Source organism: Chiloscyllium plagiosum, chromosome 35 (genome assembly GCF_004010195.1).
Source record: "Chiloscyllium plagiosum isolate BGI_BamShark_2017 chromosome 35, ASM401019v2, whole genome shotgun sequence".
NCBI classification, from domain to species: Eukaryota; Metazoa; Chordata; class Chondrichthyes; order Orectolobiformes; family Hemiscylliidae; genus Chiloscyllium; species Chiloscyllium plagiosum.
This window is the reverse complement of record NC_057744.1, coordinates 3,982,954-3,998,930: the sequence shown is the minus strand read 5'-3', so window position 1 is coordinate 3,998,930 and position 15,977 is coordinate 3,982,954. Positions and strand designations below refer to the sequence as shown.

General features: G+C 44.3%; 1 protein-coding gene across 5 annotated transcripts in view; it reads right to left on the bottom strand.

The window, feature by feature from the left end:
* Positions 1 to 15,623, bottom strand: part of LOC122540588 (Na(+)/H(+) exchange regulatory cofactor NHE-RF3-like) — a 48,411-nt gene extending 32,788 nt beyond the window's left edge. Inside the window, exons 1-2 of one of the 5 annotated variants that reach the window (XM_043676495.1) lie at positions 14,600 to 15,623; positions 2,554 to 2,581 (exon numbers count right to left, since the gene is read on the bottom strand). In XM_043676495.1, the coding sequence (XP_043532430.1) occupies positions 2,554 to 2,581; positions 14,600 to 14,615 (44 nt within the window). In that variant the 5' untranslated portion in view covers positions 14,616 to 15,623. Of the gene's footprint in view, positions 1 to 2,553; positions 2,582 to 13,727; positions 13,759 to 14,599 lie in introns of those variants that run through there. The other 4 variants (XM_043676493.1, XM_043676490.1, XM_043676491.1 and 1 more) reach the window with 4 other exon arrangements.
* Positions 15,624 to 15,977: the final 354 nt, after the last annotated feature.

Here is a 15,977-nt window from a genome sequence, read left to right as displayed (position 1 = left end):
TGGGGGGTGTGGATTTGACGAGGGAGTCACGGAGGGGGTGGTCTTTACGGAATGCTGATGGGGAGGGGAGGGAAATATATCCTTGGTGGTGGGGTCCGTTTGGAGGTGGCGGAAATGACGGCGGATGATGCGCTGTACATGGAGGTTGGTGGGGTGGTAGGTGAGGACCAGTGGGGTTCTGTCCTGGTGGCGGTTGGAGGGGCGGGGCTCAAGGGCGGAGGAGCGGGAAGTGGAAGAGATGCGGTGGAGGGCATCGTCGACTACGTCTGGCGGGAAATTGCAGTCCTTGAAGAAGGAGGCCATCTGGGTTGTACGGTTTTGGACATATATCACCATTGACGTGCTAAATGTCCCAAGGTGTTTCACAAGAGTGTTATTGAACATATAACTGCAAAATACAGTAGGCACTGGAAATCTGAAATAAACACAGAAAATGCTGGAGAAAGTCAGTAAGGAACCTAAGACCAGTGGGGTTCCACAGGGATCAGTGCTGGGACAGCGACTGTTTACAAAATATATGAATGATTTGGAGGAAGGAAGTGAATGTTAAGTAACCGTAGTTGAAACAGTACAAACATCAGTGGAAAGGCAAGTTGTAAGAGTGATACAAGCAGTTTACAGAGAGGTGTTGACAGATTAAATAATTGAGCAAAAAAACATTGGAAAATGGAGTGTAATTTGGGAACAGCATTGTTTAATGGAGGAAAACTGCAGAAAACTGCAACACTAAGAGATTTGGAGGTCTTTATTCATGAAACGCAGAAATATAGCTCACAGGGGTAGCATGTAATCAGGAAGAATAATGGAATGCTGGCCCTTATTTCAAGGGGATTGGAGTATAAGAGTTGTGAAGTCTTACTGCAACTGTGCAAGATGCTGGTGAGACCATACCTGGAGCACTGTGAATAGCTTTGGTTGCCTTATTTAAGGGAAGATAGTATTTCATTGGAGGTAGTTCATGGAAGGTTCACTAGGATCAGCCTGTGGTATAGAGAGATTGTCTTACGATCAAAGGCTAAACATGTTGGAACTCTGTTCACTTGAGCTGAGAGAATGGGAGGTGAGCTCATTGAAACAGAACAGATTCTTAGGATCTTAAACAGGGTCAATGCTTGCCCTCAGAGGACAGTCTAGGATCAGACGGTATAGTCTCAGAAGACTGAGATGAGGAGGAATTTCTTCTCCCAGAGGGTTGTGAGTCATTGCCACAGAGAGCTGTGGGGATAGGGTCTTTGAGTAAGTTTAAAGCTGAGATAGATGGATTCTTGATGAGTATGAGAGTTAAGGGTTTAAGGGAAAGCATAGGAAAGTGGTCATAAGGACTGGCAGATCAGTCATGATCCTGCTGAATGATGCAGCAGGCACAAGGTACCCAACAGCCTATTCCTGTTCCTACTGCTTGTGGTCTGACTGCAACTGCAGTGAGAGAAACAGAGGTAATACTTTGACTGTACTTTGACTCTTTTTCAGAGGTCTGAAGATTCAATCTGGACTCAAAACACTATCTCTGTTTCTCTTTCCAAGGTTTCTACCAGACCTGCTGAGTTTCTCCAGCATTGTCCATGCTTGTTATTGAATACAGCTGGAAAATGAGCTGCACAAAGAGATATTGGGACAGATGACCAAACCTTTAGTCGAAGAAGTAGGTTTTAAGGAGCATGTTAAGTGAAGAGTGAAAATTAGGGAGTGGAGAGGTCTAGGAAGGGAATTAAAGAGCTTAGGGCAAGGAAGGTGAGCGCCAGCAACAATAGTAGAGCAATAAAAATTGGGAATGTGCTAAATTCTGGAATGGCAACAGACTCAGAAGATGAGATGGCTGGAGGAGTTTGAGAAGGGGGGAATGATGAGGGCATAGAGGGATTTTAAAATGCGGATAAATATTTTAAAATCAAACTTTGCTGGACTGGGAGCAAATTTAGGTTATTGAGCACAACGGACAGAAGGTGAATGGGAGTTAGTGTGAATTATGACTTGGGCAGAAGATTTTTGGATGAACTCAAGATAAGGGGGGATGGAAGCTTGGAGGCTGGCCAGGAATACATAGTTGTCATAGCTGTGTGCAGAGGTAATGAAGGCAGCCAGAAGCAGATGAATTGAAGAGTTGTTCATTGGCCTTTCAAACATTTCAATCCCGAAGGTGCAGTCCATTGTGGCCTCGTCATCAAACAAACCTGGCACCCACACCGACTCAGACTGTAGTAGAAACCCTCAAATCAATGAAAGGTGTCTAGACATCTAGCTCAAGAGCCATAACCTGCAAGGTTGAGGACCAAATGATGGAAAATAGGACAAAGTCTGGGTGGCTGCTGTTTCAATGCCCAGACATGATGGGCCAAATGGCCTCCTTTGTGCAATAAACTTCCTACGTTTCTGTGAACTTTATACGTTTTAATGAGATCACCTTGTTTTCTTCTAAACTTCCAAGAGAATGACAATCATACAATGAGTGGCGGCTATCTTCAGGACTCTGCACCGAGAGGCAGTCAGTGACTCGACTCCTGGTGCCACAAAGCTCTGAGTGGGCATTCTCATGAATGAGAAACAAATACTTACGGAGATAATGCCTTTGTGTCCTCAATACCTGCAAATAGAAGGAGAAGAAATTAAGAAAGCATTGAAGCACCTTACCTGCAAATGTTGCTCAATTTTTGTGACAGAATAGGATTGGAGGGGCTGAATGGTCTCTTCCTGTTCCGATAATGCTATAGCCCTCCCTCAGTGAACACACATTCTCTCAAATCCTACTGAGGTAATAGAAGCCACCAGAAACTGAAATTAATAGAAGCAGCCTTTTTGTGGGACACTGCTCGTCACTTCCTCTGAGACACTATTGATGTCTTCTAATACTCTGGGACATGTCTCCCAGTTCCTAAGCTCTGGAAACAATTTTAATCCTTCTCCTCAGGTAGAAACTATAAAAGTCAGTGGTTATAATTGTCCAAGTCAGACAACACCAGGTTGTTTTTAACCAGGTACATGTTTTGGTCCAGACAATGTCAGAAACCAACAATGACACAGCTTGCCTATGTAGCACCTTTTATATCATTAAATGTTCCTGGATATTTCTTAGGAGAATTATCAAACAATATCCGCTAGGAATCAGGTCGGTGACCAAAAGCTGAGTCAATCAAATGGCTTTTAAGAAGCGTCTAAAAAGAACGAGGGGCAGATGGGTTTAGAGACGGAATTCCAGAGCTTGAGGGCCGTGCAGATATAAATGGGGGACCATGCAGCACTAATGGTGGAGCAACATTAGAAATGCTTAACAGGCCAGAATTGAAGAGAAATTTGGTGAAGAGACTGGATGAGGAATTGATATATCACTATACGGTCTGTTGGATTGGATCACAATCTCTTCTGAAAATTCTGTAATTTCTCTGGGCACTGCTGTCTGCCTCACTGGTTCTGAAGCTTGGCAGAGGTTCACCGACACGAATGAATTGTGTTCCTGGCCCAGTACAAAGTACAAAAGGTACTCCGTACTCATAACACAAACTGGATGTTCGTACTGCACTGCTCGAATTTACATTCACTGAAACAATGACACAGGGTGTGAGTGTGTGAGGATATTGTGTCAAATGTATTGACTGTAATCCTAATAAAAGGCCTTTGGAGTTAAAGCAAGGCAGAGGAGGCAGACTTGATTTGTACAGTGCTTCTTTAATAATGTGTCAATGGAAAGGGTCACTCAACCCGAAACGTTAACTCTGATTTCTCTTCACAGATGCTGCCAGACCTGCTGAGCTTTTCCAGCAATATCTGTTTTTGTTTCTGATTTACAGCATCCATAGTTCCTTCGGTCAATTTCAGTCACTCAATTACTAGGCAGATATTGAAACCCTGGGTCCAGTGTAAGGAAGTGGTCAGATTTGATCTTGACTCACAGAATACAATTATGGTGATTGGGTGAAAATTAAGGAAAAGCTAGCATTTTATAGCACCTTTCACATCCTGAGGTCAACCCACAGTGCCTCTTAGCCAACTTCTCAAGTGTTGAGGGGTAACTATTAGTCTTCGGGGAGAACACCTCTGTTTCTCTTTGAAGTAATTTTGTGGAATGAAGATGTTATGAAGAGAGACTGAACCAGTTAGAAGAAAGACAGGTAATCTCATAGAAACCCAAAAAATTCTAACAGGACTAGACAGGGTCAATGCAGAATGGATGTTCCTGATGACCCATTAGCCCTGAACCATAAGTTACAGTTTAATGATATCTTCCATTTTGGACTGAGATGAAGAGAAATTTCTTCACCCAGAGAGAAGCCTGTGGAATTCTCTGGCATAGTTGAGGCCAAAACAGAATCGAATGTTGTCAAGATGGTGCTGAGGGCTAAAGGGAATAAAGGAGTATTGGAAAGGAAGAGGGAAAAGGCTATTAAAGATGGTTGATCAGCTATGATGATATTGAATGGCGGAGTTAGCTTGAAGGGCTGAATGACCTACTCCTGCTCATGTCTTCTATAGAATATTTTACATCCAACTGAGAAGACCGAGCTGTCAGTGGAAGATGTCACCACTGGAAATGTAGAACTCCCACACCGTTACTCAGACTCAGAAGCAAAAATCCTGTATTTCTCCCTGCGCCAGATCTGTCTCTCATCCAACAAGCAGCTCAGACACTCATTTCACTGGCTGCTCGACAGAAAGAGTGTGTCTCGGGCTAAAAATAAAGGCATCTTATGTCCATTGTCAAGTGAATGGCAATCTCTATTGGGCAGGAGAGCTGAGACAGTTTGCATAGTGTCACCTCCTGAGTTAATTTGTAATCAACAGAACTTCTGCATCGACATCACAGCCAGGGAGTGAAGAGAACACCATCAGTCAACTTATCAATACTATCCCTATGAACAAGGCACAAGAACAGAAAGGCATGTACCAATCTAAAAGTAAACATAGAGATAGAGCAGCACAAACCGAAGAAACAAATGACAAAACGAGGCAGGGAGCCCACAAACTACCACCACTCATTGGAACAAAATGTTAAGATTAGATTAGATTAGATTACTTTACAGTGTGGAAACAGGCCCTTCGGCCCAACAAGTCCACACCGACCCGCCGAAGCGTAACCCACCCATACCCCTGCATTTACCCCTTACCTAACACTACAGGCAATTTAGCATGGCCAATTCACCTGACCTGCACATCTTTGGACTGTGGGAGGAAACCGGAGCACCCGGAGGAAACCCACGCAGACACGAGGAGAACGTGCAAACTCCACACAGTCAGTCGCCCAAGGCGGGAATTGAACCCGGATCTCTGGCGCTGCGAGGCAGCAGTGCTAACCACTGTGCCACCGTGCCGCCCATGTTAAGTTTGTTTGCACTTGATTTGACAAGTTTCTCTCCACTCCTCCTTCTCTGAAGGGATTGTGTGTTAATTGTGGCACAATTTCACTGAAAAAGACCAAGGTCCAAATAAATCTCTCTGCAATGGTAGTGGAGTTGTTGCCTAAGTGCAGTGATAAATCCCTATCAATGAGAGCATAAAGGACTCAGACATGATGTGAGGAAATCCCCAGTGATGGGGCTTTGGGTCATAGGTCAGAAATCAATGGCCCCTCCCAAAAAGGTTACATTCACCACAAGTCACGTCTAAAGTTACTCACATTCTGGATCCTAAATGTTATCTTCCAAAACAAATCTCTCTGATCTGGAGTTGAATGAGTCAATATTAATAGCTCCCACAATTTCTCTCCATAAATTGATCTCTCGCTCCCTGGAATATTGAGCTGGATTTTGCCAGGCCTTTGGGGATGGGCTGGGGAGCCCAATGTATTCCCACTGCCATGACATATTAGCATCAGTGGGACACCTAGAGCTTCAGAGCCCATTTGGCCACTTCAGATCATGGCTGGTGTTTTACTAGAACCAAGAGGGGCCTCTCCAATATTGAGGAGACAGCCTGATAGCCCTGGCAGCCACTCAGCAGGTTCTGGGGTGGTCCTCCTTTATGGCTTCCCATGACCCAGGAAGAATCCACCATGCCAGCTCCATGGTAACACACAGCACTGGTTGCACTCAAGATTCAAGTGCACCAATAGAAGAAGGACAGCACCCCTCACGCTGTGTAGATTGCCTGGTTCATCTAAGGTTAAAGAGAAGACTTGACCAAATTTGCCATGATGAGAACATGATAAGAAGTCAGAGCAGAAGCCAACCATTCAGTCTATCAAGCCTCATTCAATGAGATTGCGGCTGATCGAATAATCCTCAATTCCACTCTCCTGCCTTTTCCCCATAGGGTGACACGGTGGCTCAGTGGTTAACACTGCTGCCTCACTTTGCCAGAGACCTGGGTTCGATTCCAGCCTCGGGTGACTATCAGTGTGAAGTTTTGCACGTTCTCCCTGCGTCTGCGTGGGTTTCCTCTGGGTGCTCCGGTTTCCTCCTACAGTCCAAAGATGTGCAGGTCAGGTGAACTGGCCATGCTAAATTGCCCATAGAGGTAGGTGCATTAGTTAGGGGGAAGGGGTCTGGGTGGGTTATTCTTTGGAGGGTCGGTGTGGGCCGAAGAGCCTGTTTCCACACTTTGGGGAATATAATCTAATCTAATCATAACCCTCAGTTCCCTCACTCATTAAAAATCTGTCTATCTCAGCTTTGAATATACTTAATGACCCAGCCTCACCAGCCCTCTGTGGTACAGAATTTCACACATTCACTACATTTTGAGGGTTAGAGGTGCCAGTTCCTTCTACCCCCAGTCTCAGCAATGACGATCTTTAAAGAGGATTCTGCTGTGCCCTCCCATTGAGTTGACATCATTGGCGGCCAACCTGAATAAGCTAGAGATCCTGGCGGCAGTCTCTTTATTGGGAACATAGCGACATAGGAATTTACTCTTTTATTCATTCAGGAAATATGGACGTCATTGGTGGGCCAGCATTTATTGCCTGTCCCTAGTTGCCCCTTGAGAAGGTGGGGGTGAGCTGCCTTCTTGAACTGCTGCAGTCCAGGTGCTGTAGGTAGACCCATAATACCATTAAGGAAGGGCTTCCAGGATTTTGACCCAGTGACACTGAGGGAATGGTGATATATTTCCAATTCAGGATGATGAGTGGCTTGGAGGGGAACTTGAAAATGATGTGTTCCCATCTATCTGCTGCCCTTGTCCTTCTATATGGCAGTGCTATTGGGTTTGGAAGGTGCTGCCTGTGGTATCTTGGTGAAGTTCTGTAGTGTATCTTGTAGATGATACACATTGCCATCACATTGGTACTGAGCGTCATTAATGGAGGGAGTGGATGCTTGTGAATTTGGTGCCAGTCAAGCAGGCTGCATTGTTCTGGATGGTGTCAGGCTTCTTGAGTGTTGTTGGAGCTGCACCCATCCAGAATATTTCACCACACTCCTAAATTGCATCTTGTAGATGGTAGACAGAGTTTGGAATGTCAGGAGATAGGTCACTTGCTGTAGAATTTCTAATATCTAACCTGCTGTTGTAGCCACTGTATTTACATGCAAGTACAATTATATTTCTGGTCAATGGTAAACCCTAGGATGTTGGGGGGATGGTAGGCATTGAGAAAGGGAGTGGTGTTCTGCGAGGGTGATGCCATTGAGTGTCAACAAGTGATCATCACACTCTCTCTTGAAGATGGTCATTGCCCTGGCATTTGTGTGGCATAAATGTTACTCGCCACTCATCGACCCATGTTGCACATACAGGACAAATGAAACAGGAGTAGGCCATTCAGCCTTCATGAACCTGCTTCATGCTTCAGCTAAATCATAGTTCATATTCTACTTTAAAACCTTTTTCCCCACAAATAATTGGCTGCTCCAGAGCTCCACTAATGCCAGATAGGGTCAACTCCTGATTTACCACCCGCTGGTGAGACTTTCACTCTACAAGAATGATTCAGCCCAATGTTCCCGCAGATTAGTTTTGAATTTACCCCTTTTAATGCACGGGCCTCTGGTTATAGAGATGAACCAGATGGTCATGGTTTAAACCATCTGGACTCTTTAGATACTGAACAACAGCAATTGTACAACTGTACAAAATTCACCACACTGGAGCAAGCCATTCATCCTCATTGACCCATGATGCTGATAGCAAAATGCTGCAGGTGCTAGGCATCTGAAATAAAAACAGTGTAAGAAATGTAAAAACTCCACAGCATCTGTGGAGAGAGAAACAAAGTTAATATTCTGAAGAGTCATATTGCACTCAAGATGTGACTTCCTCTCTTCATGGATGCTGGCAGACCTGCTGAGTTTCTCTTGCACTTTCTGGACCACGATAGTGTTTCATCTGAATCTCCTCCCAATCTACTTCATCTCACCCTATCAGCATATCCAGCTTTTCCTTCCGCCAACACCCCTCCCCCCACCAACCTCCTTATTTAGCTTTGCCTTAATTGTGTCTGTCATCCAATCATCGTGGGAGCAAGTTCGACATTCTCTTCATTCTTTTGGTGAAAGGTTTGCTCCTGAATTCTCAATTTGTGTCTATCTTACATTTGCGAACCTTAGCTTTGATCTCCTCAACAAGTGTAAACCTTTTCCCCAGACCTGCCCTGTTCAAGTCACATCGCATCATCCCATGGCCCTCTCTTTTACTGAAGGACCCCCCACTGTTCAATGTTTCTTGGTAGTTATAAACTCCCAGTTTTACTGAGAACCTCAGGAGATTTCACTATCTCAGAGGTACTGTATAAATGCACATTGTTAAAATACTTTTAGTATCATTATTGATTTCAGAATGCTTGTCAGCATTTGTCAGAAAATTCCACCCCATGAACACTCAGAAGAAAGCCTACTGCCCACTGTGTGGAAAACACATTGTTATAATTACAAGGTTTATAAGTTTCTATTTTGAGACTGTTTAATTTAAGGTGAAAAAGCATGGTGAAGAGGTCATGTGATCTGTTCCAAATTGTGGCTGACAATAAGCTTGGTTGATAAAGGTTAAAGGTAAAAGTGCAAGGTACGTTTCTTACTGGGAAGAAGATGTGAAATATTCGCACTTGTGGCTGATGAACAAGGCAGAGGTGCAGACAATGCATAAGCTTTTAACAACCAAGTTTCATAGGGAGGTGCTAAGTAACTCAGGCTTTATCAATAGCTATATTTTAAAATGTCATTTTAATTCTACAACAAAATGGGGTTGGGGATCGAGAAAATAGAGGAATTAGAGTATATTTGACCAACATTTCTATCTGGATACAAGACCCATGTGGTTCATATTGTCAGAGCAATTGGCGTGGAGAGCGGATAATGCCACAGAAAGTCATTGTAGTATCACTTACAGAATTTTCTTAAGATATTGTGGAACCTCTGTCACATCAGTTAATGAGAATTTTGGAGAAAGATAGAGCAGCTTTCGCTGTGCCTAAAGCAGAGAGAATGCTGCTCCTAATGGTTCCCCATGTGAATCACAGCTAGGAGCTTGCACTCAGATTGAAGAGACTCGGTTGGTGAGGATTTAAACCAAATTGGAAAATGGTTAGAGAAAAGAATTCCCATTTCATCTACCATCATGAAACGTTAGCTTGCCGGTTAAAAGTCACCCCGCCGAAATAGGGAAAAGAAAGCAAACCATTAGAAGCTTAGAATATAGCTTGGGACTGCTTTCTGGAAAATAGTGTTCAAACAAGGGGAAATTGTCTGTTGTTTTAAGTTAAATAGGGATTATTTCCTGCAGTTTAGACTATAATTCACTTGCTGAACAATGCTTAGACAATATTGCTTTTTAGTTTATTTATGACAGCAAATGTCTTAAACCTTGCAATCTTGTTGTGTGATCCTTCCAACCAGTCTCTGAAAGTATCTTTCTAAAAGTTATCAGTCTTTATGGGGATCATTTCAATGTTGAGTCTCTGGTGTGACAAATTGGAAATGCAATGGTGTGTCACGTCAATTTTGTTTGATCTTGATAGAATTATTAAAACAAAAAGGGTCAATGCCCATTCATACGCAGCAACAGCTCTCAGAGTCGGGGAAGCTTTAAGTGATTGTCCCGGGTCATTTTATTTGGGTTTAAATCCTGGTGCAAGATGATCTCCTCAGGAAAGTACATTCCCCCTCCCTGACAACTGTTGTCTTGTCTGGAGGATGGCCAAATCAAGTGGTTGAGTTCCATTCTCTTTAGCATGTGTTTGTTCACTTCCCTCTATTGTCCAATAGTTAAAACTTTGTTAAAAATCACACAACACCTACTTATAGTCCAACAGGTTTATTTGGAAGCACTAGCTTTTGGAGCGCTGCTCCTTCATCAGGTACCTGTAGCTTCTGTATCTTATGATCCTGTTCCAGAACGACCATGTTGGTTTCAGTTCTTTGATATGTAAATCGCAAAACTTTTTTAAAAGTTACATTCTCAAGTGAACTTGAACAACTGGTGTCATGTCGGTCCAGACATTTAAGGGGTGAGCTGCTGTGAGAGACTGGGCACACTTCCGAAGTCTGGGACATTTGACCTTGGACCTTCGGGTGACCATTCTCCAAGGTGGACTTCGGGACAGGCAAGAACAAAATGTGGCTGAGCAGAGGCTGATAGCCATGGGGATGAAGGAGCAGTGCTCCAAAAGTTAGTGCTTCCAAACAAACCTGTTGGACTATAACCTGGTGTTGTGTGATTTTTAACTTTATCCTCCCCAGTTCAACACCGACTCGTCCATATTAAAACTTTGTTGACAGCAATGTAAAATCCACCAACAGGATGATTACCACAACTTTTAGGGTTTTATTCTACAGTTGTCGAAAAATCTCGAGTGAGAATAGGCCATTCAGCCCATTGTGTCAAGAGATTATACTGTCTATTCCATCTGGAACTCCCATCGCTACTTTTCCACTCTTTTCAGGACTCGAAATTACTTCTCCCAAGAACAGAAAACAAGTGAGCTGGGTCCGACTGTCTCCAATGGTGTTTCTCAGCTCGCTACCAGCATTGTTAATCTCTCCCGTTAATGCTGTTAATCTCTCAACCTGAACTGCTAATCTCTCTACCAATGCTGCTGATCCTGTACCAATGCAGTTAATGTATTTGTTACTATTTTAAGTTTCCTGCTTGTGGGACATGCTGTAGAACTCATGTAATCAGTGATGCTAAAAATTGGGAGAGAAAGCTTCTCGAATTGACCTGAAACATTCCTCCCCCAAACATTCCAACTCAATTATTACATTTCAATGTAAACAAAAATATCCACAAGCAGGAAAATTGTCTGTGACTGTGTGTGTGCACTCTGTATACTCATGTTTGCTTGTGTGTGTTCATAGGAGAAAGTGAGGTCTGCAGATGCTGGAGATCAGAGCTGGAAATGTGTTGCTGGAAAAGCGCAGCAGGTCAGGCAGCATCCAGAGAACAGGAGAATCGACGTTTCGGGCATAAGCCCTTCTTCAGGAATGGGGAAAGTTTGTCCAGCAGGCTAAGATAAAAGGTAGGGAGGAGGGACTTGGGGGAGGGGCGTCGGAAATGTGATAGGTGGAAAGAGGTCAAGGTGAGGGTGATAGGTCAGACGGGAGTGGGGGCGGAGAGGTCGGGAAGAAGATTGCAGGTTAGGAAGGCGGTGCTGAATTCGATGGATTTGACTGAGACAAGGTGGGTCGATTCTCCTGTTCCCTGGATGCTGCCTGACCTGCTGCACTTTTCTAGCAACACATTTCCAGCTGAGTGTGTTCATACACACACAGTCATGGATATATGTATGCTAGCTAAGCATGCATGTTATGTTTAGAGATGCTTGTTTGTTACACGATATGTTCATATGGATATGTGCACGTGATGGGTTTACAAAGTTAAAAATCACACAGCACCAGGTTATAGTCCAACAGGTTTATTTGGAAGCACTAGCTTTCGGAGTACAGCTCCTTTATCAGGTGGTTGTGGAGAATAAGATTGTAAGATACAGAATTTATAACTGAAATTATATATTGAGAAAGACCTGGATTGTTTGTTAAGTCTCTCATCTTTTAAAATGACCATGTTGTTTTCAGTTCTTTCATATGTAAATTGCAAAACTTTTTTAAAAGTTACATTCTCAACTGAACTTGAACAACTGGTGTCATGTCGGCCCAGATAATGCATTTAAGGGGTGAGCTGCCCTGAGAGAGACTGGGCACATTTCTGCAATCTGGGACATTCGACCTCAGACCTTCGGGTGACCGTTCTCCAAGGTGGACTTCGGGACAGGCAAGAACAAAAAGTGGCCGAACAGAGGCTGAAAGCCAAGTTCGGTACCCATGGGGATGGCCTCAACTGGGACCTTAGGTTCATGTCACATTACAGGTGACCCCATTGCACCACACACACACCAACAGACCCATACACTTATGCAGACCCTCTTTCATACACTCCCACACGTACTTTCTCAGACTTGTACCCCTTTATACACATACACACACACACATAACCCCCGCCGCCACCACCACCCCACCTCCCCCCCCCCCAAACACACCCACCCACCCATGTGCATACATAAAAGGTTGTGGAGTGAATTTGCACTTGCAGAATTACATTTTACTTTGTTCAAAAACTGCATGAATCCATGTAAGATTCTGTAAATCCATTTTTTAGGTTAGAATCAGTCTAACCATTGTGGCAATGACAGTGTCACACAGGGCACCTCACACCTTAAATGCATTATCTGGGTCGACATGACACTAATTGTTGAAGTTCACTTGAGAATGTAACTTTTCAAAAAAGTTTTTCAATTTACATATGAAAGAACTGAAACCAACATGGTAATTCAAACAATCCAGGTCTTTTTCAATATATAATTTCAGTTACGTCACGCTGTAAACTTTTGCTATAAATTATGTGTCTTACAATCTCATTTTCCACAACCACCTGATGAAGGTACTGAAAGCTGGTACTTCCAGATAAACTTGTTGGAGTATAACCTGGGATTGTGTCATTTTTAACTTTGTACAATCCAGTCCAACACTGGCATCTCTAAATCATGTAATGGCTCTGCATGGGTGTTCTGCTTGCATGTTGTTTTTGCACGTATGCATTGTGTTTGCATTTATGTTTGAGTGGTGTGTGTGTGTGGATTACATGATGTGTGTGTGGCATGTGTATGTACATGTGCATACGTGTGTGTGTGTGTTAAGTGTGTAAGTTTCTGTGTTGAGCATGTGGTTTAAAGGACAATTAAGACTTTGGAACAGTGGGCAGCAGAAGACTTGTCCATAACCCATTGATTCACTGAAGCGTGACCACAACCTTAAGTTATTTTCTTTTGCAGTCTCACCCAGCACTTGGCTCCATATTAATGGCACAGAGTCCTGCAATAACAGCTCGGTTTCCTGTTTCCCATTAGCTGTGCTACATATTATAGAGAAATAATTTAAAATTCATCGAATCATGGACCAGAAGGAAGCCATTTGGCCTACTATGTCCATACTGGCCCTTTGAATGAGCAATTCACTAAGCATCACGCCTTTGACTTTTCTCATTAGCCACAGTCATAGAGTTGTACAGCACAGAAACAGACCCTTCGGTCCAACCCGCCCATGCCAACCAGATATCTCAGTCCTTAACAACCTTCCACATAATGATGCAATTCCCTTTGAGTGCCTCCCACCACACTCTTGGCAGTGTGTTCCAGATCCGATACACTCCAAAACATTCTTCCTCATGTTGCCTTTGTTAGTGGCGGCAGAAATGTGTTCTAACCAGGATACAGAAAGTCAAGCTGTGATACAACTGAGCAGCATCAATAAGAAACTCAGTTTTTCCGGTCTTGAGTTAACAAAATGAGGATTTAAATTAAAATTTACCTCTTTTGTAATCCATGAGCCCTCCTGCACTCGAAGTAAATTGCAGTACAATGAACCATTGTATATAATGGATTGCCACTGTGCCCTCTGCCTCTCGACCCTTCTTCCCATCTACTCTGTCCAGACCCTTCCTGAGTTTGAACAGCTTAACTAAATCATCTCTCAACCTCTCCTCTCTAAGGTAAACATTTCAGTCTTTTTTTTACCTTAAGTTCCTCATCCCTGTGACCATGTCTGCCAATCTTTTCTGCACACACTCTGACACCTTCACAACTTTCTGAAGAACAGACGTCAAAGATTCTAACACAAGTCAATAAAGAAATCTCAAACCAACCGTTAACATCACTGACTCGCCTTGACTCAACCTTAAACTTTGGATTCCTCCCCAGGATGGACGGTGAGTCTAAAGTTCCCAACTCTTAGATCTTTATCCAGCGATAACACACGGCTATGCCCTCTGTCTCTATGTACAAAGAATGATCCCAGTGCTGATCAGACTGAGATGGAAGGCAACGGTTACTCCCGTTACCTGCCAGCTGCATAAGAAACCCGTTAAAATTCTGTGATGTGCCTGCTTTCTCTGGGCACTTGGCAGAGACGGACACTTCTGGCCTCTTTAGAAAGTAAATCAGCTTTTCACTTTAAATTGTGCTGCTGTTAATTATTAATATAAAGTTGTTCGACTGAAATCCTGGAACAGGGTGGGATGAGGATAGCCTTACAGTCTAGGAGCAGATTAGAAAAAGCAGCCTGCCTCTCTCACTCGCTGCTCACCCACACAGCCACAGGGTAGGCATTCACAAACCTTATTGAGAAAAATCTGCTTTCACAGGCGCTGCTGGGTTTTATTAAATGAGAGATTCTTTACATACCGTTCTGTTCCTTCATGTTAGACCTCTGCTGTCTGAGACGTTTATGAATCCGGAAGGTTGAGGTACAGTCTGGTTATAAAGCAACCTCTTATCACATGAATGGACCGAAGTTTGATGGCTCAATGCGGGATGTTTAATGTTTAAACGCCATCAGATTACACTGGCTCTCTCTGCTACACCTGCACTGCTGGCTTCCTCTCTCAGAGCGAGAGAGACCCGCAGCCTCTCGGTCCCTTCATTCCCCCCTAACCCCCTACACCCAGGGATTTGCAAAGTTGCTGGCAGACCCCGGGAAGTGGCGTTGAGCCCAGCACCCTCGCCGGGTGCCTTTCTGTAGCCTCCTGCCGCGTCCCAGCCGCTCTCTGATCACACAGGGTTCCGCCCTTCCAGCACCAGGTGTCAGCCGAAGCCTCTGAACTCTTCCCTCTCACTCCGGGAGTTCGAGCCCCAGGGAGAGCAGCCCTGCAGCGGCTACTGTACCACTTCTGATGGGCCGCAGCCCCTGGCGCTGGCTGAAAACCCGGGGGGGTGCTTACCTCTGTCCCCTGGCCAACACCTTCTTCCCCCCCCACCCCCAGCAGCAGATTCTTCGGTCAACATCTCGCTGCAGATACGCCACAAACGTGAGAACACCTGAAAAGGACCGCCTTGGCTCTGAAGTGATTTGTGACGACCCGGTGCTATACAAATGCAAGTCTTCCCTTCCACTGCCTCAACTTCTTGGCATTAGTTTGGGAAAGTTGGGGTGGTTGTTGAGGAGCTGAAAATGTGTTGCTGGAAAAGCGCAGCAGGTCAGGCAGCATCCAAGGAGCAGGAGAATCGACGTTTCGGGCATAAGCCCTTCCCAGCTCTGATCTGCAGTCCTCACTTTCTCAAAGTAAACAACAAGGTAAAGCTGTCATAGTCCTGCACTGACTGGGTCTGCTTTAACCTGAGGGTTACCATGCCTCAGGTCATGGGGGACATTTGATTGGTGCGCACAGCAGATTCAGGAACTGAACCCACGCTGGCATTACCCTGCATTGCAAACTGGCCTTCCAGCCAACTGAACTAACTGTGTCAGGCTTGACAATGTGCCTGTGATGTTACTGCAGTTCAGGGTGACAGTGTTGGTGTGTTCCTTGTAATCTATTTTGTTCCGTTTGGGAGAAAGGGAAGTCTCCACGAGTTGAGATCCTAGTGTGATTTTTTTTAAAAAATCATTACTGGGGATGCTGGGCCAGTATTTATTGCCTATCTGCAACTGCCCAAAGGGTAGCTAAGAATCAAATTGCCATGGGTCTGGAATCACATGTAGGCCTGACCAGGTAAAGCTGGTACAGTTTGCTTCCCACAAGGGGATCAGTGAGCCAAATAGATTTTTCTCAATAATCAACAG